The 27,020-nt window shown below is 46.4% G+C and overlaps 1 protein-coding gene across 2 annotated transcripts in view; it reads right to left on the bottom strand.

The window, feature by feature from the left end:
* Positions 1-27,020, bottom strand: part of LRMDA (leucine rich melanocyte differentiation associated) — a 522,263-nt gene that overhangs the window by 63,906 nt on the left and 431,337 nt on the right. For both annotated transcript variants that reach the window (XM_075610346.1, XM_075610344.1), the window contains one exon: positions 12,754-12,838. In XM_075610346.1, the coding sequence (XP_075466461.1) occupies positions 12,754-12,838 (85 nt within the window). The remainder of the gene's footprint in view (positions 1-12,753; positions 12,839-27,020) is intronic.

Below are 27,020 nucleotides of genomic sequence, written 5' to 3'. Positions count from 1 at the left end.
CGTTTCATATGTTAAATGGAGCGAACGGTCACCATTTAGAAATAAATAGTGTATGAGTATTAACATTACCATGGCAAACATATGGTGTGGATGTTTTTTAAGAAACGTAATGTCTTTTGGGTGACTAATTTGACTTTGTCAGGTCGTAAAGCCACAGGTAAACTCTTCTTTTTGCTCTTTGTTTGAAAAAGAATTATGATTCCATTATTAGTCAACAGAAGTATCTGGGATGCGTGAATGCGGCGGACACATGAAAAACATTTTATATTCTTCAACAGGAGGCAAAGAAGTGAAACAGTTACTGTTAAAATCAGCTCCATTTCACCTATTTAACATGTCACTGTTCATAGTTCACACGGCCCCTTTAAGAGACACCCCACCTGGATGACCCCTTCCTGAATGTCATTGATAAATGTGCTGAGTGTGACATTATACAGGAAGCACTGCTGCTTTAGCTGTGCAATCACTCCCCACACACTGCTAACATTACATTGGGACTTAGATGTAGGAGAGCAGAGGTGTAAATCAGTCAGATCTGAACCGTCTGTTCACAGGGTTCCATCTGCTAATAGAGACTGCAAATTCACTGTACATTATACCAGTAAATAGGGGATTTTTATTTATTTTCATGTTAACGTAGAGCAGATGGTCGGGATTCCTGGATAGAAGTCCCAGGGTCCATCAAAGTATGGGAGAACGTCCCAAAAAAAAGGTTTCCTTAGTACTGTGAGTAATATATGCACGTGGAGAAAGTGATCTATGGAGATAAAATATTTAGGGTGAAGACCAATCAGACACAGAGCTGAATTCCTTCTTTGACATTTGTTTCCAGAATTGGATGTAGGGAGGTGCGACGCAGTTTGCACCAATTCTTAAACTGCCCAAGACTTCACAAGCTCTAAACCAGGGGTGGACAGCTCCAGTCCTCAAGGGCCACCAACAGGTCAGGTTTGCAGAATATCCCTGCATCAGCACAGGTGGTAAAATCGAAGACCGAGCCACTGTTTCAGCCACCTGTGCTGAAGCAGAGATATTCTTGGTGGCCCTTGAGGACTGGAGTTGCCAAACCCTGCCCCTTGCAGAGAGACCGAAAACATGCATGGGTCTAACCATCAAGGCAATTTGGGGTTTCTGGAGGGGCTGGGGAGGCGTTACTAGGTGACCCTATAGTAACTAGATATAACTAAGCCCATCTTTGAATCTAACATCTGATATCTCTGGGTAGGAAGATTTGTTCTGTTTAAAGGAGCATTTCTTTTTTTAAATCCCCCTAAAGGAGGGGTCTTTGGAGCTGAACCACATTCATTTCAGCCCCAGGGACCCCCTGCTTCTTGAAATATTTACCTCCTTAGGTCATAAATGTTTAAAGGTCTTGCGAAGTTCAAGCCACCCTACTGCTCGCGGGACCTTTAAACATGCATGACCTATAGAGGTAACTGTCTCAGAGATCAGGGGGTCCCCGGAGCTAAAATGAATGCAGTTTCAGAGACCTCCTGCTTCCCACCTAGTACAAAACCAAAACATACTAGCCTGGACATGCACCTTTAACATGGTTGATTATTGTTATGGCAGAATTGGGTTAACTTTATTTTGCTGTTGGTCATAAAGCATTCTCCACTTATGGGACCCCAATGTTAAAGCCCTCCCCTGCAATATAATGAGGCTGTGGCTGGAACGCTCATTGCAATAACCTGTTTTTGTTGGGTTATCATGAAGTAAAGCCATCTATGGTACAAGTCATTTCGCTTCATGGTAAGCCAGCTTTATTCGCACAAGCTTGGGCATTACATATCTAATATAATATATAATATAGATAATATACAACATATTCTATATATAATATAGATAATATACAACATATTCTATATATAATATAGAAAAAACTGCACCTGATTTATCAAAACAAAAGACCTTATTCCTTCCAATAGGACTTTTTTCTTCAATACATTTGGTGTGTTTTTTGTCTCGGTTTTGCCGTCTGGAGACATTTGTCAAGGGGCGGCCAACTCCAGTTCTCAAAGGCCACCAACAGGTCAGGTTTTCAGGAAATCCCTGCTTCTGCACAGGCGGTGCAGTCATTGACTGAGCCCCAGATTGAACAAACTGTGCTGAAGCAGGGAGATCCTTAAAACCTGACCTGTTGGTGGCCATTGAGGACTGCTTTTGTCAAATTGGGAAATTCACTAAGGCAGAGGTTCTGAACTCCAGTCCTAAAGACCCCACAACAGGTCAGGTTTTCAGGATATCCTGGCTTCAGCACAGGTGGCTCAATCAGTGGCTCAGTCCTGTGCTGAAGCTGGGATAGCCTTAAAATCTGACCTGTGGGGGGTCTTGAGGACTGGAGTTGACAACCCCTGAGCTAAGGAGTTTAGATTGATATTATCAACAATAAGACTTATGTAAGGATGTGCATATATATATCTAAAGGTTCCGCGCTGTCAATCACAAAGGCAGCGCCATATTAGTCATTCTGTCAGCAAGGTCACTGTGTACAAGTTGGGCTGCGCATGCGCGAGAGAAGCGCGCGAAGGGTAACCAATCTGTGGAGACTTTGGGGGTTTGAACTCTGAACTCCGAACTGCGAGAGAGTCAGCTGAGGCTGAGAACCAATCGGGTGCGAGACTCTGTATAGAGGAACCGGATGCGTGTGGGCGGTGGGTCAGAGCAGAGAGGGAGGTGAAGGAGGAGGTTGGCGGAACCTCGTGTGCGCGAGCGGAGGGTCAGTGACCCGTCCGCTTAGGTGAAAGGTATCCCCCCGGCCCGAGGAGTATTCCCCTGTCATCGTAGGGTGCTGTTTTGTAAGGACGGCCTTAGTTGGTAGGGACATTTCCCATTAGTGTGATTTGGCTGCGGAGCTGCGGCCGCCATCTTGGATTGGATACAGACGGCGCTGCAGCAAGGAGTGACGGCGAAAGGCTGGAGCAACGCTAGGACCCTGCGTGGAGTGTGATGGTCATCGCAGTGACCGGAAGGTATCATTGTTTATAAGTGCACCTACACCGGTCACCAGGCGCTGATCCCGCCTCCCACTAACTAATTGGGCCAACTGTGCAAATCCTATGGTACCATACCTATACTGGTTATAAGACATACTCCTAGGGAGAGTGGCAGAGCCACCTATGTACAGGACATTATCCCTAATAAGGTGTGGCCGAGCCACGGTGTGTGTGTGTAATGTCATATGTTTATTCTGCAGATCATTTGTTCTTTATGCATGATATATAAAAGGTTGCTGTTGCATAATGCTGTTGTGATGTTCTTGCTCAGGGTATAATCTCTATCATGGGGATCCTGGGCAAGTGGAGGCGCTGCACCGCGATTAATAAAGGTATGACCCCAGGCTCCCAAATAGCGGAGGCTCAGAGCTCCTGAGGACACAGGTACATGCACCACAGTAGTTCCTTATTGCAGGCGTTCACAAAAAGGGCTACATTTGGAGGCGCTGCTGAGATCTTAGACCTGGGGTGCCCCCACATTTTTTGTCTCTATTGTGCAACCAACCCACATCATGTCGGTGCCCTCGGCGCTCGAGGTGCGCAAGTGGGCCCAACGGCGCGGGATTCCCTTGAACCGTGTTTTCGCGCTGGGCCATGTCCCCGCCATGATCTCGTTAGGCACAGTGACCGAGCAGGTCCGAAAGCTCCCTCTCCTGGACAATGCCCAAGTACAAGACCATTTTTATGACCGCGACCAGACCTGGCGCCGGATCTTGTATGCCACTGAACAAGATATATGCCCCGAGGCTTTGCCCCGTATACTGCTGCTGCCCGAGGCCCCGGGGGTGCGCTGTCCCATAGTCCAGGCGGACACCCCTGTGCCCCTGGCCACTTCCACCCCCCGGAGAGAGTATACCCCCACCGTTGGCGCCGCGACGGGAGGCCCAGACCACTCCCCTGACCGTGGCCTGCACCCTCGCTGGCCCGCAGCCCTGAGCCTAGGCTCCTCATCTACCCCGTCCGGCCTGCGGGCTGGCCTCAACCGACTTAGCCTATCAAGATTGGACGCTCACCCTGCCGTTGGGGATAGCTTACCGGGAGACACCTCTTTTCCCGCACTAGCCGCCGCTATCCACAATACCACCCAGTCGCTCCAGTACAGGAAGTTAAAGGCCTTCTCCGGTGAGAAACCCACGCCCCAAGGGGAAGTAGGGATAGAGGACTGGTTGGATCATACCGAACAGGTACTGCCTGAATGGACCTGCACGGACGCGGTCCGCAGACAGCGCATCGTCGAGTGCCTACGACCCCCCGCGTCCCACATGGTGCACTACTACCGTGATGACAACCCGGAAGCTGATGCAGCGGATCTCATCTACTGCCTAACCAAGGCGTATGGAGCTCCGGTGGATATGTACACTTTGATGTCAAAATTTCATGCGTTAGCCCAGAAGGAAGGGGAAATGGTATCCGATTTTCTCAGGCGACTACACCTGGATCTTTGGAATATGGTGAGGAAAGGCGTGTTGCCGAGGAAAGAAGCCAACGGACTACGTACCACTCAGTTGCTGAGGGGCCTCCTACCCCTACACCCCGTGTCGGTGCGGGTCAGTAGCTGCATAACGCCCGGACAAGCCCTGTCGTTTCACGACTTAATGGATCGGGTCCAAGCGCACGAGATGGTGTTGTTAGGGCGTGACTTAGCCACTGGGAAGAAGCCACCGCCCGGGGGTAAAGAAGCCAAGAAAGTGGACCCAAAGCCCGACGTGCCCGACCCTGGGGATCCCGATTCCGAGGATGTCCCTACCCCAGTGACACTCAGACCTCGTCCCCCGACTGGGCGAAGTCCCCCAACCAGGAGAGACGAAGCTTACCTCAGCCAAATGCAGTGTTACGCATGTGGAAAGATGGGGCATTTACGGGCCCACTGCCCCACCTCGCGGAGGACGTCGTCCCGACCGGCGCAATCGATGCCGTGCCAACCCCTGGAGGATGAAAAGGTGTTGCCGCCCTCTCAGAGCTCCCGAATTGGCCCCGCTTCCATTGTTCGCGTAGTTATCGAAGGCATCTACGCCGCCGCATTGTTGGATACGGGTTCTCAAGTAACCATCGTATACCGGCCCTTCTACGACCAACATCTCCACCGACTGCCGTTGTTATCTGCGGATGCCCTGCGACTACGGGGATTGAGTCATGAAGATTACCCCATAGACGGAGTAGTAAAGGTGCAGTTAGATATTCTCCAGCTGAATACTGGTAAACATCACCCCATGGAAGTGGAGGCCTTAGTGTGCCCCGAACCTCAGGACCACCCCAGCGCCCCAATCATCTTGGGGACCAACGCTGACATTGTGCGCGCGGTGTTTCGCCAGTTTTTGCAAGAAGCGGGAGAAGCCCCACTGCTGGCCTTAGCGGCCTGTCCCGCCCTCCAAGAGGTCTGCGGTAGAATTGCGGCTGAAGAAGAGTATGGCGTCCTTTACAGTCAAGAATGGGGACTGACTCAAATTCCCCCGGGGGAAGGACGAATGATGGTCGCCGCTTGTCACTACCCCCGACGACGGTTGGAGGATCAACTCTTCACCGTGGAAAGTATGGCCCAGGACGAACAACGCTTGGGATACAAAGTACTAGCCTCTGTCAAGGAATGGCCCGGGAAGATTCCGAGGCGCACCTGGGTGTACGTGCAGAATATATCCCCGTACCCCATGACTATCGACAGGCGGCAGACGCTGGGAAGGATATACCCTGTAACTCCTGAGGAGAAGGTTTCGACGGGACCCTCTAGGTGCCCACCTACTACCGTCGAGTCAGTGTTGGAATTTGACTTCGGCGACTCGCCACTCCCGGATGTATGGAGGAAGAGGCTGCTGAACGAGCTACACGACCGAAGGAGTGTGTTCTCCACTGGTGATATGGACGTGGGTTGCAGTCGCAGCGCCCACCATACCATCCGAATGAGCGACGCTACCCCCTTCCGGGAGCGCTCCCGCCGGCTTGCCCCCAGGGATGTTGACGAAGTGAGGGGATTAATCGACGAGATGAAAACGGCTGGCATCGTGCAGGAATCTCGGAGCCCTTACGCCTCACCCATTGTGGTAGTCCGCAAGAAGAACGGGACGGTCCGTTTATGTATGGATTTTCTCTGTATCGAGCCCGACAATCGGGGAGTTAGTAATGTTCTAGTGATCACTGACCACTATACTAGGTATGCCCAAGCGTTCCCTACGAAAGACCAGAAGGCCGTAACGGTGGCCCGAGTACTATGGAAGAAATATTTCATTCACTATGGGTTGCCGAATCGTCTTCACTCTGATCAGGGCAGAGACTTTGAGAGTACACTGATACGGGAGTTGCTCACACTACTGAACATTGCCAAGTCGCGTACTACCCCGTACCACCCCGAAGGGGATGCTTTGCCTGAACGGTTCAATCGCACTTTGTTAGATATGTTAGGAACTCTGACGAGCCCGCAAAAGACGGAGTGGAGTAAACACGTCGAGGCATTGGTACATGCGTATAATTGTACCCGACATGAGTCCACTGGGTATACCCCGTATTTTTTGATGTTCGGAAGAGAAGCCCGGTTACCGGTGGATGTGCGCCTGCGGATATCTACCGATGGGGTATCCAATAGGACGCATTTCCGATATGTCCAGCGACTAAGGGACAGTTTACAGTTGGCCTATAAATTGGCTGAACGGACGACTGCGCAACTGAATGCGGGAAATAAAAGGCGCTACGATCACAAAGTACGTCATAAGGAAATTCACCCCGGAGATGCGGTCCTCTTACGCAACTTAGGTGTTCCTGGGAAGCATAAATTGGCAGACCGGTGGCGGGAGGGTGTGTATGAGGTGGAGTCACAAATGCCTGGTCTTCCTGTGTACCGGATCAAGGATTCTGAAGGCCGTGTAAAAGTGTGGCATAGGAATCATCTGCTTCCCATACCTCGAGTAGGGACGGATGAATTGGAAGTCCCAGCCACGCCCATAGATGGAGGAGTTGAACACACAGAGGATGGCCCAGAGACTGTAAAAATTGCCACCTCTGAGGATCCAATGGAAGGAACCTCTCAAAGGGGCCTTCCGGCCGCGGAGGCATCTCCCGAAGGAGCCACGGGTAAAGAGCCTCTTGGCCCGAACATTGACCCTTTGACTCCCGCGAGTCAGCCCCTAGATCCTCAAAGTCCATGTTTCACACCCCAAAGAGACAGTACTAATGTTGGAAATCCCTCAAGGGTAGAGATGGAAGCACAAATTGAGACTGGATACTCTGCAGAAGAAGCAGAGGAGAATCAACCCCGGCGAAGTCAAAGAGCCTGTCAGCCTCCCATGCGAATGGCATATGATCAATTTGGGGCACCCCACTATGAGGCTCAGCAGTGGGCTCGGCATAGGATGCAAGCTATGATGGTACTGATTAACGGAATGTGTAATCTGATCTAGGACTGAGAGGGTTGTGTAAATAGTTAGATATATATGTGGTTTATGTAGTCCAGCGGGGACGTTGGATTCTGGAGAGGGGAGAATGTAAGGATGTGCATATATATATCTAAAGGTTCCGCGCTGTCAATCACAAAGGCAGCGCCATATTAGTCATTCTGTCAGCAAGGTCACTGTGTACAAGTTGGGCTGCGCATGCGCGAGAGAAGCGCGCGAAGGGTAACCAATCTGTGGAGACTTTGGGGGTTTGAACTCTGAACTCCGAACTGCGAGAGAGTCAGCTGAGGCTGAGAACCAATCGGGTGCGAGACTCTGTATAGAGGAACCGGATGCGTGTGGGCGGTGGGTCAGAGCAGAGAGGGAGGTGAAGGAGGAGGTTGGCGGAACCTCGTGTGCGCGAGCGGAGGGTCAGTGACCCGTCCGCTTAGGTGAAAGGTATCCCCCCGGCCCGAGGAGTATTCCCCTGTCATCGTAGGGTGCTGTTTTGTAAGGACGGCCTTAGTTGGTAGGGACATTTCCCATTAGTGTGATTTGGCTGCGGAGCTGCGGCCGCCATCTTGGATTGGATACAGACGGCGCTGCAGCAAGGAGTGACGGCGAAAGGCTGGAGCAACGCTAGGACCCTGCGTGGAGTGTGATGGTCATCGCAGTGACCGGAAGGTATCATTGTTTATAAGTGCACCTACACCGGTCACCAGGCGCTGATCCCGCCTCCCACTAACTAATTGGGCCAACTGTGCAAATCCTATGGTACCATACCTATACTGGTTATAAGACATACTCCTAGGGAGAGTGGCAGAGCCACCTATGTACAGGACATTATCCCTAATAAGGTGTGGCCGAGCCACGGTGTGTGTGTGTAATGTCATATGTTTATTCTGCAGATCATTTGTTCTTTATGCATGATATATAAAAGGTTGCTGTTGCATAATGCTGTTGTGATGTTCTTGCTCAGGGTATAATCTCTATCATGGGGATCCTGGGCAAGTGGAGGCGCTGCACCGCGATTAATAAAGGTATGACCCCAGGCTCCCAAATAGCGGAGGCTCAGAGCTCCTGAGGACACAGGTACATGCACCACAGTAGTTCCTTATTGCAGGCGTTCACAAAAAGGGCTACACTTATAATAAAGATTACATTCTGTACACTCCTCATTGTGATGCCTGAGAAATATATATTGTTACTGTTTAATGTCCTTTTGTATAGCATGTATCCTAGCAACACTTTTGTTGCCAGTGGGGCACTTTGCTTATTTGGCGCCAACACCGCAAGGGATAGTGCAGTATAAAAGGTTATTTATTTGGGGGGGGGGGGTTTATTCACGCCTTCCATCCTGATAATGACCCATTTGGGGACCCAAACTTTGATATGGCTGTACTTCACCTAATATGGAATTTTTAAAATTTTGTTTTGCAATAAACTTATTGTGCTGGCATTTTTCTGTCATTTTAAATAAATGATATAATTAGGGATTTGACCCAGCACTTCCTCACTGCCTGTCCCTAATGACTCTCATACCTTAGAAACACTTAATCTCAGCCAAAAAAAACAGCCATAGAGAGTCCTGCTTTCACTTTAATTAGGTTACGGATTGGAAAGGACTGTTGCAGTCAACATGTGATGAATTAAACAAGGATGGATTCACAGACAAAGATTTATACATCACAGTCTAATATCGGCACTATTACACAGTCACCAAGACAGGCCTGGAAGAGGTGTAAACTCATCTTTGTATAATGTTATCTACATCTGCATGAATTAAACTGCACAGCGCTGCAGCCCCTGTCCCACGAGGGGAGAGGGTCTGCTATTGAAGCACTTTCACTATCCCGTTGTAGCTACAGAAGATGCATTAGTGAAGCATGGACTTCTGCGTGATGTATGAATGTACAGACAGTGCAAACAGAAGTTTGTTTGGACACATCGCTGCATTTTCTGCTTGTGTTTGCCTCAAATGTGAGACAGTGCTGTCCAGAAAGGTTTCCGCCATTTCCTACCTGCCAGATTTATTATCTCGCAAATACCACAAGAAAATCGATGCACAGAGACGCAGAATGTGATCCACGTTATTATAATCTGCATCACGTCACTTCTATCGACTCTACCCAAATCTGAAACTAATTCACATGGGGCAAAACGTGTAACAAAAACCTGGGGACCTTGACACAAGGAGATGCTACAGTATGTGAAATGGACACAAACATTTAGCTCCAAATTTGCCTTGATACATCACCAACTTCTTGTTTTCTCTTACACAACCACCGCAGAACAAAGACACCCAGATATCACTTGGGCTTCACTGAACAATAGTCAGAGAACAGTTGTTTATAGGGGTAATAAACTGAATTGTGAACAACACCCTTTAGTCTCCAGTCACTAATAAAACCGCTTGTCACGTGGCTTCTATTGCCATTACTTCTTATTCGCATCAAACCATGAACTACCCAGCCCAAGAAGTGGCAGGAACTCCCCTGTGTGCCTTGTGTATATCCTGTATACCAGGGGTGGGCAACTCCAGTCCTCAAGGGCCGCCAACAGGTCAGGTTTTCAGGATATCCATGCTTCAGCACAGGTGGCTCAATCAGTACTGAAGCAGGGATATCCTTAAAACCTGACCTGTTAGTGGCCCTTGAGGACTGGCGTTGCCCACCCCTCCTGTAAACGGAACGGTGACACAGGGAAGGTGAGGAACAGAGTAATGCATCGAAGAACAAAACAACTTCCAAAGTGCTGCTCCTCTGTCGGAAGCTGCGTAATGCCACTAATTACGCTGAGTTGTTTGATGAACGATGGGCTGACATTCCCAGCAATCAATTTCCAACCGCAAGAGGTGATGCACATGGCAGAGACTGGCCTAATAACCATGCCAATAACAACAAAGCAGGACTGCCAGTGACTTCGTGGCATGAGTAATTACCCTCAGTGCAGCTTCTCTTACTGTGGAGTGGGAGAGCATGTGAATGGCAAAACACCATCAAAGGCCAAATTAATTAACCCACTTCACTGCCAGACAGAATTTCCTCCTGTATGACCAGGGAGTGCCTGGGTTTGAGTAGGAATCTCTGGGTCCAGGTGGGAACAAAGGCTTGGTTAATTAATTAATTAAATGTGTTACCAGGAAGTAATACACTGAGAGTTACCGCTCGTTTTCAAGTATGTCCACAGAGTTATGATGACAAATACATAGTTACATTAAGTGAGCAGGGTATACATTATATACAATACATTGCATGCACAGTTAGAGAAGATGTATATTATAGGCTTATGTAATAGTTACAGACCAGATTAATATGTGAGACAGCCTTAGTTTTGAAAGAACTTAAACGTGTGGCGGCTGTGAGAGTCTCCGGTAGGTTGTTCCAGTTTTGGGGTGCACGGTAAGCAGAGGCAACATCAACTTTGTAGTGTGGATGTGCAGCATAAGGCCGCGCTTGTAGTGCCGGCGACGCTGACGTCACGCTGCGGTCGCTGGAAAAATCGAATTCAAGTGACTTCCAGCGATCGCGACCAAGCCGCCGCGCCTCTCCACTATAAGCGCCCGCGACGGCATCAATACATTTGTTTTGATGCCATGTCGCGTCGCTGGCACGATAATCGCGGTCTAAGGCTGAGTCCATAGTCTGCGCAGCTGCGCGCGCGAACAAAAGGCGATACCTCAATGAGGACGGACATAGAGGCACTTCCTCTTGACCATGATACTGCCATCATGGTACACATCCCTTGAAAGAAACCAGTTGGATGTCTCAGAGGTAGAAGGTCTCAGAAGTAGAAGGTCTCAGAAGTAGAAGGTCTCAGAGGTAGGTCTCAGAGGTAGAAGGTCTCAGAGGTAGACAGTCTCAGAGGTAGAAGGTCTCAGAGGTAGACGGTCTCAGAGGTAGACGGTCTCAGAGGTAGAAGGTCTCAGAGGTAGAAGGTCTCAGAGGTAGAAGGTCTCAGAGGTAGAAGGTCTCAGAGGTAGACGGTCTCAGAGGTAGAAGGTCTCAGAGGTAGACGGTCTCAGAGGTAGACGGTCTCAGAGGTAGACGGTCTCAGAGGTAGAAGGTCTCAGAGGTAGACGGTCTCAGAGGTAGAAGGTCTCAGAGGTAGAAGGTCTCAGAGGTAGAAGGTCTCAGAGGTAGACGGTCTCAGAGGTAGACGGTCTCAGAGGTAGACGGTCTCAGAGGTAGACGGTCTCAGAGGTAGAAGGTCTCAGAGGTTGACGGTCTCAGAGGTAGACGGTCTCAGAGGTAGAAGGTCTCAGAGGTAGACGGTCTCAGAGGTAGACGGTCTCAGAGGTAGACGGTCTCAGAGGTAGACGGTCTCAGAGGTAGACGGTCTCAGAGGTAGACGGTCTCAGAGGTAGACGGTCTCAGAGGTAGACGGTCTCAGAGGTAGAAGGTCTCAGAGGTAGACGGTCTCAGAGGTAGACGGTCTCAGAGGTAGACGGTCTCAGAGGTAGACGGTCTCAGAGGTAGAAGGTCTCAGAGGTAGACGGTCTCAGAGGTAGAAGGTCTCAGAGGTAGACGGTCTCAGAGATAGACGGTCTCAGAGGGGCCACCTTCCTTCCAGAGACGCCTGCAATGCACTATGCATCTCCCTCAGGCAACAAAGCGTTCGCAGGTGTAGTTACAGCTGGGAGATCACAATACAAATATTTGAATCACAGACTGCTTGCGCTTTCCCATTAATTATCCTGATCTCTGTCCTCGTTGTGAAATTATCCCGTGCTTTATATTTTTGAAAAACCACTGTTTTGAAGCAAACATTTCCATGTCTTCCTAAACAAATTTGCTAATTAGTTTATTAAACAAATAATGTTGTATAACTCAGACCTGATCACTGCAATTTTAGACTTTCTATATTTGAATCCAATTGGGTTTGAGCCCCTAAAGAAAGCAGCGTATTCAGTGACATTGAATGTCCTGTTCCTTGCAGTTAGGCTGCGCAATGTCTCGCAAACCCTTGAAAAGTCTATAAAGATGGTGCTTAAATGTCAACCTGATTCTGCCTGTGTGGCTTCGCAAGTGACTTCTAGGCGCCGAAGACCAAATTCTGGTAGAAATACTTGGCACTCAAGAAGTTGATCCGTGCAAAACACGCTGCGGAATCTCAGCGCCAAAGGGGTTAAGGAAATGATCAGGTAGCCATATAAGTCAAGGAATGTATTCTCGGTGCCACCGTGCTACATCTAAATCCTCCTTAACGTGACTTACAGGCTGTGGGCCTGACAAGAGCAGGTTTCTCATCAGCTGCTGGAAAAGTGCAGCCTACAGATAAAGACTGCTGAGGCAGCGAGACTGAGCCGTGTGAGAGAGAGAGAGAGAGAGGACACGCAGTAAACTTTTTACCACCTTGCAGTAAAAGACTAAATAAATAATACTGTATGTGCATCGTACCTCTGTGATTGGTCGGGTCCCTGGATACAGATGGCAGGGGAGTGTAAGGTAGATCTGGAGAGCTGGAGTCGGGGCCCCCCGCAACCTTAGGATAAACACACAAAGGAAACATCAGTAACATCCTTAATAACATTGCATCCTCAAACAGTGCTGTTAATGAATTCAGCACAGATATAGTACAATAAAACACAATGAGTTCCTGTCCCAAAGAACTGACAATCTAATTTTGTTATAGGAGTTTTCAAATCCATCTCTAGCACATAGACTATAACCTAGAACAAATGGGTGGCTAAACTCTTCGCTGCTGGTAGAACCTTCACAGTAACCGTTCCACGAGGGAATTATCTGTATAAAACAGTATCATGTAATGCTATGTTTTGGAGGATGGTGACGTAGGTGATTAGCTGAATGGCCAGCGGCATTTTTATCTCCATAAAAAGGAATGCGAAAGCAAGCTCAGAAAATAATAATAATATATATTTTCCTTGTATAGCGCTGACCGTGTACTCAGAGCTATAAAATACAAAACATAGAACTTACTTTCACCCTTTCTCGATGTGTATATCTAGTGCTCTGGTCCAGCAACTCCAACAACAGGTCCAACCAATATATACCAAAAATGAATTTAGACCGGCACTCAAACAATATACAGGCATACCCCGCATTAATGTACGCAATGGGACCGGAGCGTGTATGTAACACAGGCATACCCCGCATTAATGTACGCAATGGGACCGGAGCATGTATGTAACACAGGCATACCCCGCATTAACGTACGCAATGGGACCGGAGCGTGTATGTAACACAGGCATACCCCGCATTAACGTACGCAATGGGACCGGAGCATGTATGTAACACAGGCATACCCCGCATTAACGTACGCAATGGGACCGGAGCATGTATGTAACACAGGCATACCCCGCATTAACGTACGCAATGGGACCGGAGCGTGTATGTAACACAGGCATACCCCACATTAACGTACGCAATGGGACCGGAGCATGTATGTAACACAGGCATACCCCGCATTAACGTACGCAGTGGGACTGGAGCATGTATGTAACACAGGCATACCCCGCATTAACGTACGCAATGGGACGGGAGCATGTATGTAACACAGGCATATCCCGCATTAACGTACGCAATGGGACCGGAGCATGTATGTAACACAGGTATACCCCGCATTAACGTACGCAATGGGACCGGAGCATGTATGTAACACAGTATACCTGCTAACTCAATGAGTCATTTACACAAATAGATTTAATCTAAATTTACAACAAATTATTTAACAAAAAACACTGTTCAATCACAAATTGATTCTCTCAGCGTGTAAATGGTAAGTGAAAAGTAAATTTAGAGATACATATTTACCACACTAGCGTTTCAGGGCAACCTGCCTTTTCCTCGGGCTTCAGGACGCCCGACGTGCCATTTACACCCTCTGTGAGAATCAATTTGTGATGTAACAGTATTTTTGTAAAATATATATTTTTTAAATTTAATTAAATCTATTTTGGTAAATTACTCCTTGCGTCAGCAAGTATTTACTGTTTGAGTGCCGGTCTAAATTAATTTTTATTGTACTCAGAGCTACACATAGAATTTTGCAGGCACAACAAGTCCCTGCCCCAAACAGCTTACAATCTAATTTCTGGTGCCTGAGGGAGGTAAAGTCACGTGCCCAAGGTCACAGGGAGCCGACACTGGAATTTGAATCCAGTTCAAACGCAGTAATAAAACCACTGAGCAACACTTTGACAAAACAGTGTGAAGTTAAATATCCTCTGTGGATCTGCATAATTGAGATTTCAGAGTGGCGTGGCACCATGCTTTATGGGTTTTTTTTAACCCCAAAAGCTGTTTTTATGGGGAATTAAGACATGAGAAACAGTCGATGATAACAATGAACTGCAAGTTCGAATGAACTGTAAGCTTGATTGTGGCACAGGGAGTCAAAGTGTGCATTGGTATGATGCTACCTATAAATGCACAATTAAACGACCCTCATAATGAGTTTACAGAAGATCTTCTCTAAAGCCTGATCCTAAGCATCTCCATACAATCCAGCAACGAGTAGGATTGTGGTGGCACTTCCTGGCTGTGAAAAGTAGTCTTCTGCTAATCAAACATCTCAACCAAAGGATCATGCGCACTTCTGACCCGCAAGCTGTGGTATCTCAGGGGTCAGTTAAGGTCAGAGCACTGCTGTGGCATGTCCATGGGATTTATCAGGAATCTCACATTTGGGATGTCATGCCTGGGCTCTCAAAGGGAGATGACATAACACACACTGCTGGGTTTCCTTCTATCCCTTTGGTCACAGGGGAATTTAAGAGACACCTCTCACCTTCCACATAATCAGTACATTTTGGATTGCAAACAAACCCAACTAATTGTGGTGGGAACCCTACACAAGCTCCTGGATGCTGGTACACTGGATGTTGTTCATTGTAAGTACAATGGTGACAGTATATGTATTGGTACCTGAGAGAACAAGCCAGCAGCCCCCTAAATACAAACCCTGGTAGCAGTGGAAGCACTGTATGACGCGGCGGCAGACTCAGAAACCTGCCGCCCCATGGCACTTACACGTGTCGGCCGCCTCCTTTCTGCCACCCTCCTCCTTCCGATTCGCAACGTCAAATGACGCCGTGGACGTCACCAAAGTGACATCACATGGCGTCTCATCGCCATGGTAATGCGACATCATTATGTCATTTGATGCTGCGACGTCGCGCTGCCATGGTAACGAGACGCCGTGTGACGCCACGCTGGTGACATACACGGCGTCATTTGACACTGCGAATCGGAAAGTGGAGGAGGGCAGCAGAAAGGAGAAAGCAAGGAGGCGCCCATCAGGACCGATAAATGTATACGGGGCGGATATTTTTGCTGCACTAGGCCCAGGCCTAAAGGGAAATTTGCAACTGACCGTATGCTAAGACAGGGGTGCGCAAACTGGGGGGATTTTTCTGGGGGGGCACGAGCAGTTGCAGAGGCCCCGCGCTCTTCCCCAAGGCATTTCAATGAAATGCCGGGGGATCGGGGGAGGCCCCTGCAACTTCCCTTACCGGGATTCAGAGTCTTGGTGTGACGCGTCGCCATGGGAAGGTCATGTGACATGACCCGGCGGCGTCATTTGACGCCCGTTGCCATGGCGAGGCGGCGTCAAATGATGTAAGGGGGGCGCAGCTCAAATAGTGTGTGCACCCCTATGCTAAGAGATAATGGGGAAGGGCAGCGTTGCAGACCTGTCTGAGACATGTGAATGTGCTCACACAGGGGGATTTATATTCGCTGTACAAAATAATTCTGGTACCTATATGCCCAGTAAACCAAATTAACTTGATTGGGGGCTTCTGAGCTATATTATATACATATATTTATATCTATTTTTTTTTTTAGGTGTTATAGTTGTAAAAAGTAATTTTTGACCACTAACAGACTAACTACTATTGATACAGCAACAAAAAATATGCACAAACTGCAGCGCACTGACCCGGGAGACAGGTGGTATAAAAATGACAAATGTATTGTCTATCCAGCATTACAAAAAGGAGGTGTAGCGCCTCCTACGCGTTTCACACAAATAGTGCTTTATCCTTGATAAACACGTAGGAGGCGCTACACCTCCTCTTTGTAATGCTGGATAGACAATACATTTGTCATTTTTATACCACCTGTCTCCCTGGTCAGTGCGCTGCAGTTTGAGCATATTTTTGTTGCTGTATGGATCCCTGTCTGCGGCTGGAGACGCCACCAAAGAATCTAGTTGGCTATAGGAGTGGGTGAGATACATTGAAGGATCATCTTATTCAAGATTTACTACAAGTTCTGGTGAGTTTTTTTTCTTTAACACTACACGTGCCTCCAATGAGGTGCAGCGAAGTGGAAGTATCATTTTTTGTGTTACCTTCAGGAGAATTAAGAAGTGTCAAACTCTAGTAAATCACCTAGTAGTAGTATCCCCACTCCATAGTAATGCCACATTTCTATTACTCATCTATGGAAAATAATTAAATAATTAACAGACTTTTGGAGCCCCCATCACTTTCATATTTGGAACTGTTAACTACTAATAAATTGTACGAGTGGTGGATTTGTGTAAACAATGTGTGTGATCAAGGCAAAAAAGAGAAAGAAACCAAATTTGGGAAAAAGGATTAAGGCCTCAAACCTGAATACATCAAAATGCATTAAATTGGAGTTAATATCGCATTCCGTTACAAAAATATAAAAAATATGTAGCTGTACTTCCACATTCTCACTGTAAGTCTTCATTTATCAGAGATACACTACCGACACACTTTATTGAAGTGTGGTCGGTACCGCAAGCCGGGAAATCTCCCGGCTTGCTAGTGGCCGCCCCTCGGCGTGCCGCGCGTCATAGACGCGCGGTCACGCGTCATCGGGAGCGTGCGCCCCCTGCACGCGTGTCCAGGGGCTCCCCGAGGGAGCCCTGGTGTCCCGCGATCGCGGGACAGCGGCAGGGGGTTACGTGGGACCCGGCGGACCCGGCAGCGGTAGGGAGAGCGCCCCGATCGGAGGGCGCTCTTCCGCTGCTTCGGCGTGCGCCCGTCACACTCGGGCGCGCGCCAGGCTACTGCTGCGGCACAGAACGGGCAAATGCTCGAATAAACTGTGCCGCAGCAGTATTGCACTGTACAATTTTTATGCATATTCTCATTGAACACGTGTGTAAAAATATACATCATTTTACATGTGAACTGCTAATAACCTCACACATTTATTAGAAAATAACAAAATCTAATAAAATGTCTGTTACGTATTTAAAGGTCCATGCTGGCGTGACGCACCTTGTCACCAAAGTCAGCAAGTAACACCATCTCCTGATGACAGATCGGCATCACCAGCAAGGGATAGTGCAACGGCAGACGCTGCAGAACATTCTAACAAACTGTAACCCTGGACGTTCAGCTGGGGTCAGCTGCACAACAGGCTACTGAGGAAGCCCAAGATACGCAACGTCCACGGCCCACCCCAAAGGCAACCACTTTTATCAGTGGAAACCAGGCAGCTACGTACCGCCCCGGTCCAACATGGAAAGCGAAGCACCATTCACCAGGACCTAGCTGCAGTCCAGTGCGTGACCGGACTGAAGCTACCGAGCAGCAAACGGATGGACACAAAGAAAGAATCTAATTAAAGAAAGAAGAGCTAGTAATTCGGAACCAAGTTGCCCGTGTGCAGCTAGAACCAACTCCTCTCCGGCCGCAGCAGAATACGTTCCTTAAGAAACTAGGGAACCACTTGCACCAAATGTCATCTTCGGAGGTCACTAATATTAATGACCAGTTCTGTGGCTTCACCCAACAAGCTATGGCAATTTGGAGGCCGCAAACCCCAGCTATTACCACACCAGTGGCACCAGCTGGCAGCAGTGAGGCTACACCAGAACCGAGGGCAGCACCACTACAACCCACCTGCCTTTGCCACCTAATGTTGGGCTAAGAACACGTGGGGGCCGGAGCAGCAGTCAGGGGCGCAATAAAGGGGGAACCCTGTCCCCCGAAACAGGGGAAGTTACTAAAAATGTTTTTACAAAAACTGTGTTTGGTTTCTGTTAATCTCTCTCTCTAATCTTATATAAAGTAATTATCTGAACATATGTTTGTCTGTTTTATGTACATTAGACAAAGTTAAGTATGTTTGCCACAAGAAAGTAATATTAAGGTTAATAGAAGTCACCTGACATATGATCATTTCATTCTAAATATATTCTCTTAATATTGATGCAGCAAGAATGTGTGTATGTATATATATATATATATATATATATATATATATATATATATAGTGCTCATTACACACAATACAGAACTACAGTAAGTTTTGCTCATTATATGAATTGTAGGTAACAGATGCAGAGATACGTACATAGAAATGCAAAACCCAATTATAACCATTTTTGTACAATGAGAGTTATATAAATAGTAATAACTTATGTAAAGAATAGTAACAATTATTTACCATGAAGATTATAATGATCTCAAATACAGGAATATTGTAATTTGTATGAAATAAAAAAAACAATCATAATTATTCATTGTTGGCGGGTAGTGGCCCCCCGGGAAGTGTGGTAGGGCCCCTCCAGTCCTCAAGGGTCACCAACAGGCCAGGTTTTCAGGATATCCCTGCTTCAGCACAGGTGACTCAATCAGGCTCTGTTTCAGGGATATCCTGAAAACCTGACCTGTTGGTGTCGCTTGAGGACTGGAGTTGCCCCCTCCTGAGATAAGGATTAACCCTGTGTTTGCCTTCGAGGTTAGACTCTTTGGTAGCCAAAGGGGGTAGGTAGGGTAGTGTTAGACCACAACAACCCCTTAATGATCACCTAATCATGGGAACCCATGAGTAGCTGACCCCTTGGCCTACTATTGAGTTAACATGTAGTTAAAACGGTAATAGGTAAGGCTTTATCAACAATTCCATGTTGGTTTAGGTCATTTTGCCTATGTACATAATGGCTATAATAATGGCCATTATTTACATAGGCAAGATAGGCCTGGGGAAGGCGATACATATCTGTGGGCATGTTTGCCATTAGGCAGGTGCCACGAAATATTGGCACTTCTGTTATTTCTTCATCAAAATAACTGTATTTTACCTCCAATTGGCTATATGGTTGAATGTATCCAGCCCTGTGTAATGCTACAAACCACATCTGCCACCTTCCGCATCCACAGCCGCTCCGCGACCACTGTCCTGGCTTATTTCCCACCACAAATACTGCAATATTTACCCACATCAAAAAAAAACAACAACAAATAACAACCTCCGGTGTCATTTTAAATGGAATCCACCAGAGACATTTGGAGAATTGTTCTCTTGGCGTTAATATAAATAGCTATTTTACCCTATTTGTGTCAGTAAGTGACACTGGGGAGTCGACAGAGTTAGTTCCAGCTCATATTATAATACATGTAGTGTACGTACATTTCTGGATCTTTTGCTTTCATGTTTTGTGCATTTTGGGGAGTCGAGAAAAAAGCAACAGCTGAGCATGTATATTATTTACTGAGACAAACGTGTCCATTTTGATTAACAGTGTACAGTACTACATCTTTCTGCCCTGGTTCTACAACAGTCATTATTATATAAGTGAAGTCCCACATATATGTTACTCTGTACGCTGTGTCAGCCTTGTAGTCACAGTGGAGTTGTACTGTATCCAGCCCCCCACCCAACAGTTCAGGATGTCAAGATATCCCTGCTTCAGCAGAGGTGGCTCAATCAGTGGCTCGATTGAACCACCTGTGCTGAAGCAGGGATATCCTGAAATCCTGACCTGTTTGGGGCCCTTGAGGCCTGGCGTTGGCCACTCCTGGTATAGACCATGTCAAATATAAAATCAGGACAAAAGTGTGCGCCGTTCACGTAGATATGATTTAATCTTGTGTTATTTTGGGCATCCGGCCAAGCCCAACTTTGGTGAATAACGCCTAATGCAGGGCTTGTTAGGACTGAGCGGACAAACCCGTGCCAGAAAATAACGAGGGAGCATTGGAACGCCGCTGCGCCTCCATCTCGGAGCCTGCTTGAATTATCGCTGGAGATGCAGTGCGAATGCGCGAGCGGATTTTATCCGCGTTTCACCCATGAATCATAAATGGGAAAAAAATGTACAGTCCAAATTGCACTTAAAAGGAATAAAGTCATTTTATGCCGGGCATGATTTATCAAAATGATCTCACTTTAAGGATAGTGTGGTGTATCTTGATTAATAACATTAGATGGGAAGACAAATTGCCTTTTTAATGGGAAGACAGAATGCAGCATCAAGAACTAGAGGCGGCTAAGAAATAGAAGGGAAAAAATAGCCAATTACCGGCTACTTAATGCAGATCCTGTTCCCAGCATGCACTCTGTTTAACACATGAGGGAATGATGCAGTCTTTTTTTAAATAGATCTGGTAACGCTTCTGATACCGTTTGTGGCTGAAACTTCTGGCAATGCACTGAAAACCCATCCTGTAGCACAGGGGTGGCCAGTGTCCAACCCCAGTCCTCAAGGGCCACCAACAGGTTAGGTTTTAAGGATATCCTTGCTTCAGCACAGGTGGCTCAATCAGTGGCTCCTGTGCTGAAGCAGGGATATCCTGACCTGTTGGTGACCCTTGAGGATGGAGTTGAGAATCCCCCGGTGCAGTGGAAAGGATAAAGGTACGTTGTCCTTTTGCTTGTAGGGAGACACCTCCCTCCCAATACTAACTTTAAAAAATAAATGTAAAATAATTATTGGTGTCAGATTTGGATTTAAAAAGGTATCAATCACCCAGATGTGACCCCTTCAACATGTCACTAGAATCGGTTCCCTTTGGTTCCAGTAGGGATTTGACCCGTTAAATGAACATGCAGCTATCTCGGGGGTCTGAATTTGCAGCCGGAGTACCTGAAATTGTAATTTTGTGCGTTGTCCTAAACTAACCAACGTGCTGCGAGTAACATTCCTGCGTGTCCAGCGCAGGGTAAAGAATAGCGGGGCACTTAAATTACTCGCCCCCACAGATCAGGATTACTTGTGGTAAGCAGGGATGGTCAAAGTCACGTCAACTTCATATGCTGCCAACTCTCAGAGCTTTGGTATTTTCTTGTGGTCGTTGCGCGGTGTTAGAGGACATTAAGGTGAAAGCGCTGACCTCTGAAGTGGAAGAACACGGTGTGAGACCCAGTGGCACCTTCTTGTGATTATAAGCACATTGCACTGTATCTCTATGTCACGTGCATCAAAAACGTGATTGTGAAAATGTATGAATTCTTCTTTAGCAGTATTGGGCAATATTGGGCAATATTGCTCGGAAACGCATCTCGCTTTATGCGTTAAAACTTTTGCCGTGTCAGAACAGCGCAGAAGGCGTTCTTTTGGTAGCAATTTTATTTGTTTGGCTGGTCAGTTTCATGCAACACACTAAATGTGTATCTTAATGAGCAAATCCCACAAAATGAAGAACTCACAAACTATTCAATTAACTGCGAGATAGGAATTGAGAACTAAAATCTCCCAAATGTTTCTCTCCTCCCTCAGGCTGGCGAGATTGATAGCCTATATACATAATAGGGCCATATATTGCAGGGGTTAAAGGTGAGGCCTCACATTAAACAAATGCCAGAAATATGCCATAGCGAGAGGATTCATTATTTTTTTAAATCATTTTCAGAATTTGCATATAATTTGTTTTAAATAACACTAGGGATTCTAATCGTTAGATTTAACTCACGTTAAACTTGAGTTCATCATTTTTACAGGTTAAACTATGGAAAACGACTGTTGAATTAATTACAGTAACCGTTTATTTTCTAAAACATCAATCTTGCAGTTGAAAGCCTTACAACTTATTACTGTGGTTAGATAATCATTTGGTTTAAGCGTGAGACTTTCACAGAGACTTAATAATAATAATAACTTTATTTCATATAGAGCTGTTCTCCCAATGGGGCACAAAGCGCGTCACAATTACAGTATAGCGCGCGGTACGCAGCACGTCGGAATTTCTACAGGCACAGTCCTTGCCCAGAGGAGCTTACAATCTATGTGTTTTGGTGCCTGAGGCACAGGGAGATAAAGTGACTTGCCCAAGGTCACAAGGAGCTGACACCGGGAATTGAACCAGACTCCCTTGCCTCACACTCAGTGTCATTGTTATCAGCCAGTGAGCCACTCCTTCTCCCTACGTTACATGGCGTGTGCTTCTCAGCGATGTTTCTGCCCTGAAATAACGTAACTAAATATCACAAGTTGGCATTTTTCCGAGCGCTGCTTATTTCCTGTAGATACAAATCCGTAGTTGAATGAATATGCCCCGGATTCTACCAATTTACGTCTGTCTACTGGAAAAGCAGATTTAAAGTGAGTGTCACAGAGCAGCAAGTGATCTAACTGCACATATTTATAATTAGTGTTTCTCTTAGCACACCATATTAATGATACATGTATCCTTTTCTGTGTGTAGTCACATAGGGAACCAGCCTGTCTCTTTCTCACCTGCTAACATGGACACATTGGGGCCTATGCAGAGAGCAGCGCTAATGGAAATTTCGGCATTTTTTAGGGAAATATGGCAATAATAAGTTAGGAAATGGCGAGTTCAGTAAAAAGCGCCAGTTTTTTTTTTTTGTTAGTAAAACTCGCCGCGCGGGTGGCGAGAACCAAAATCTCGGCAGTTTTGAAAAGGGCCGTATTCAGAAAGGCACGATCGACATCTAGCGGCTGTTCGCGCCATTAAAATGGCGAGATATTCTACAATTAGCTCCGCCAACAAAAGTTGGCAGGAAGCTGGAGCTCACCGCCGAGAGGAACGAGAAGAAAAAAAAAACGCGCTTTTTTTCAAATACGTTTCAACAGCGCGCATCTCGCCGTTTGAAACTCTCCATATTCATGCATGATTTTAAATGCAGTTTTCGCACCTTTCTGCATATGGAGATAAAATCACGCCATTACAGGTACAATTTATTACCATCTCCAATTATTTCCAGCGCTGCTCTCTGCATAGGCCCCATTGTCTCCGTTTTCACCTCTATTCCCTTTTTTTTGATCCCCTTCCTTAATTTCCCCCCTCTATGAGATCCATGTAGTTTTTTGAATGTATATATGTTTTTTGTAACAACCAGTATATCATATTTTTCTTTTTTGTATGTTTTGTAATGGATTTCTGTAATAAATGTTCTATAATTGGGTGTGTGCCCCTATTTATGTGGATTTATTTTTCAACCCATTTTTCTTCTTTGCCTTTCAGTTAATGTCTCTGTTTTTTGCTTTCTTGCACCCCACATGTAATTGTTGGTATTATACCAGCTATACTGGGTGTTAGCCTGTAGCAGTCAGAGTATTTTCCGCTAGTGTTTATAACATGGGCACATCACATCCAATCCAGAAGCGCTTCATAATGCAACCCACTTCAAGAGTTTTTAAAAAGTTCAAAAAAGGTGCAAAATAAATGCAAACAGCTATACATATTCTTGTTCTACTCACCATGCCCAGGACAGGCTGGAAAACGAGCGGTAACTCTCAATGTATTACTTCCTGGTAAAGCATTTTTATAAATAAATAAATAAATAATGCAACTGTAGAACGTACTGTTTTGTTTGCCTGATGATGTGTTTTATGTTATAGAAAGCAAGTCGTGATCCTTACTTTGGCTGTTTATATATCACTAAGAAGGACTTTTGTCCTCAGTTCCTGTGACCCGCAGAGGACCATCCGGCCAGCACAGACTGTTTGCATTGCCGTTGTGGTGTTTCAGGGAGACGAGGCGACTCGAGTTTACGAAATGTGTGATCCACTGAATTCCCATTTCAAGATCCTACACTTTAATATCAACTGATCTTTTTCAGATTTCTTTCTTTTTTAATACAACTTCAGTCTACTGGAAATAATAAGACAGATGGAACATACCAGAGTTATGAGAAAGGTTCATTTTGACCTGTAGTAAGAGTGAAGGCTCATTCCCCTCCCAACCGCTTTTCAATATCCTCTTCCAGTTTGGCTTTAATATCCTTAGAATGTGGTTAAGCTGACTCCTGCGTGCCCTGACTAATTTTCTTTCAGCTGACAGATCACAGGTCTTTTACACTCACCATCCTTACCCCCTTCCCTTGTTAATACAGAAGAGCCTCTAATCCAGAAGCTCGGTCCTAATTAATCTTACTAAATTGCCACGTTATTAACATTACCACCCACAGAGGGGTGACACCCGACTGGGTATAAGAAGACCCCTTCCTGAGCTTCAAAGACGTCCATCAAAGACTTTCATGAACCAGGTCTGCCGTGTGCATCAAGCAACTGCCCTCCTTATCCCCCCACTGATCAAACATTTTTACTAAGAGATCATTTCCCCACCCACCCACCCACACCCATCTCCTCTCCTGGAAAGTATCCCCCTCTCCCTGCCTCTCTCCTGAAGAACAAACTCCAAATAGGGATATAAAGAAAAAACAGCAATCTAAATGGAAAGGAAAACAAGAAGAGAAGGGGTAATGACAAAAAGTTTGGTTATGCTAAATGTAAATCCCCCAGCTGTTATCAAGGTTTCCTTTCTCTCCCCCCCCCCCCCACCCCCTTCCACTGCTGTTTAAACAGCCTGAAGCAGCTCTGATTTAGGAAGAGGATGAAATGACTTTTCAAGATCAAAGGCCCTGAAAGTCTTTACACACACATAATCACAAGGCCTCTGAGAAGTTGAGATTGATTTGTTTCAGTGTAGCACAGAGAGCGTGTAATAACAACAGGGCTTTTGTTTCCTTAAGACTTGGGGAAGGGGTGGGGAATTAGGGTGGGGGATGAATTTCACTTCTAAGATATAGGAGTAAGTATGCAAGGCTGAGGACATGAGATGAACAAGCCCAACCTCAGAGAGAAACCAGTAGATAAGATGGAAGTACCAGCTGCTTCTCACGGACAGAGTGTAGACTGGTAACGATTATAATCAGAAACATCACAAATACCAGCAAGAGGGAGATTCTTCAGATATTAGATCTTGTAAAGACACTGTATAATACTCAGAGTCCCTGGTTTCCGGAATACTTTTCAAAGCCTGATAGTAACCCGTGAGTGACCTTCTGCATTCCCTCACGTTTGTAACACAAATTCTTTTGAACACAGTTGCTGTATGTGTATTGATTCTGGAAACCAAACCAGCATATACTCAACTGCATGCATTTCGCTCTGTAAAATATTACAAATAACTTAATTTAGGAGGCTGCTGGAGTTCTACGGTCTAAATTAGTTCTCTGGATCTTCTGTTTGCATAGAACAAGGAAACCAGGTCACTGGATATTGGGAACGGTTCTTTGTAACATGCAAAGCAGTAGAGGTTGCAACAAAAAAGGCCTATCTCAGTGGTTCTCAGAACCCCCCGAGCAGGTCAGGGTTTCAGGATATCGAAGACTGAGCCACTGATTGAGTCATCTGTGCTGAAGCAGGGATATCCTGAAAACCTGACCTGCTCGGGGGGTTCTTGAGGACAGGAGGTGACAATCCCTGGCTTATCTCCAGTGATTTAAACCTTTAGTTAAATGTTGAACTACGTGAAATATGCATCCAATATTTAATCAGATACTGAGGAAGGAAAGCCAAAAACATCTAATGCAACAGTTAGCAGTGATGTTTCACAAGGGAAGAGAACAATTCCTTCCTGACTTCAGTAAATGCTCAGCTCACTCGCTGGATCAATACTCTGTATATGTAATAACATGTTTGGCATATCCCTGTAACCCGTCCCTTTCTAGCATAACCAATCTTTTCTTAAGCCCCCCTGTGATGATGTGCCATCACATCACAGAATGACATGGCAGCAATGCCGGGAATGCAGAGACAATTCCAGGCTCGGGCTTTGCTGTGAGGCCTCCCAAAAGTTCAAAGGTGACCCTGACCGGTTTTATTCGCAGTTGTGATATGGAATATTTGCCCGTGCTCAACCGTGAACATTTTACAAAAGCACAAACATAGTTTGCAGCACTTGTTGGTAGTCGCACAACTTGGTAATGTGAAAGATGTGCCAAAGATCACACTGGGTGTGCATGGAAGTGTCCCAAGCACAGGTGGGCCCTGTCTCTAGCAAGGTAGATAATCTCCTGCAATGTGAGAGAGTGTGAGGCAAGATGGCCCAGCTGAAAATCCGGCCTGTCAGCAGAAGGGGGTGCTAGTGTGTCATCCATTTAAGATGCAAATGTTGTATTGCTGTGGCTGCAGATTAAAGCAAGCATTTACGGCGCTTGGCAGGATTCCAGCGTGCTGAATGCTGGAATCAAGCTTGTCACCGCGCACTGAAGGTTATTAATAGTGCTTCCAATCACAGGCCTGTGAAATGTGCAAGTTAAAAGCAAAGAAACAAGACTGGCTTTATTTGCTCTTGGGGAGAAGGGAGCTCTTTGGGCCAGAGCTGTCAGGCTGACAAACATTTTCACATGCTGCAGACTCTGCGCTTCTCAAGCACTTGGCATGTGACTGACAGAGGCACGTCCCGGTCACTCTAACCAGCTCACCCCTCCCAAAATTCAAGTGTCTGCAGAATGCCAGGTGGATTCCCCACTGCTTTACTACGCACGCACACGCACGCACACACACACACCGCTGCAACTACGGCCGTGCAAAGCATAGCCAACTGGCCATTATTAAGGCCCACTTTGTTACTATCTGGGGAATATGTGTCCAATTCTCCCTCCTGCAAAAATGGCACAAAAATCTAAGGCACCAAATAAAACCATATTTATCAACGGGCGAAAAATCTCGCAGCGGCTTTGATTTT

The sequence above is a fragment of the Ascaphus truei genome, chromosome 8 (genome assembly GCF_040206685.1).
Source record: "Ascaphus truei isolate aAscTru1 chromosome 8, aAscTru1.hap1, whole genome shotgun sequence".
Lineage (NCBI taxonomy): Eukaryota > Metazoa > Chordata > Amphibia > Anura > Ascaphidae > Ascaphus > Ascaphus truei.
This window is presented reverse-complemented; position numbering and strand designations above follow the sequence as displayed.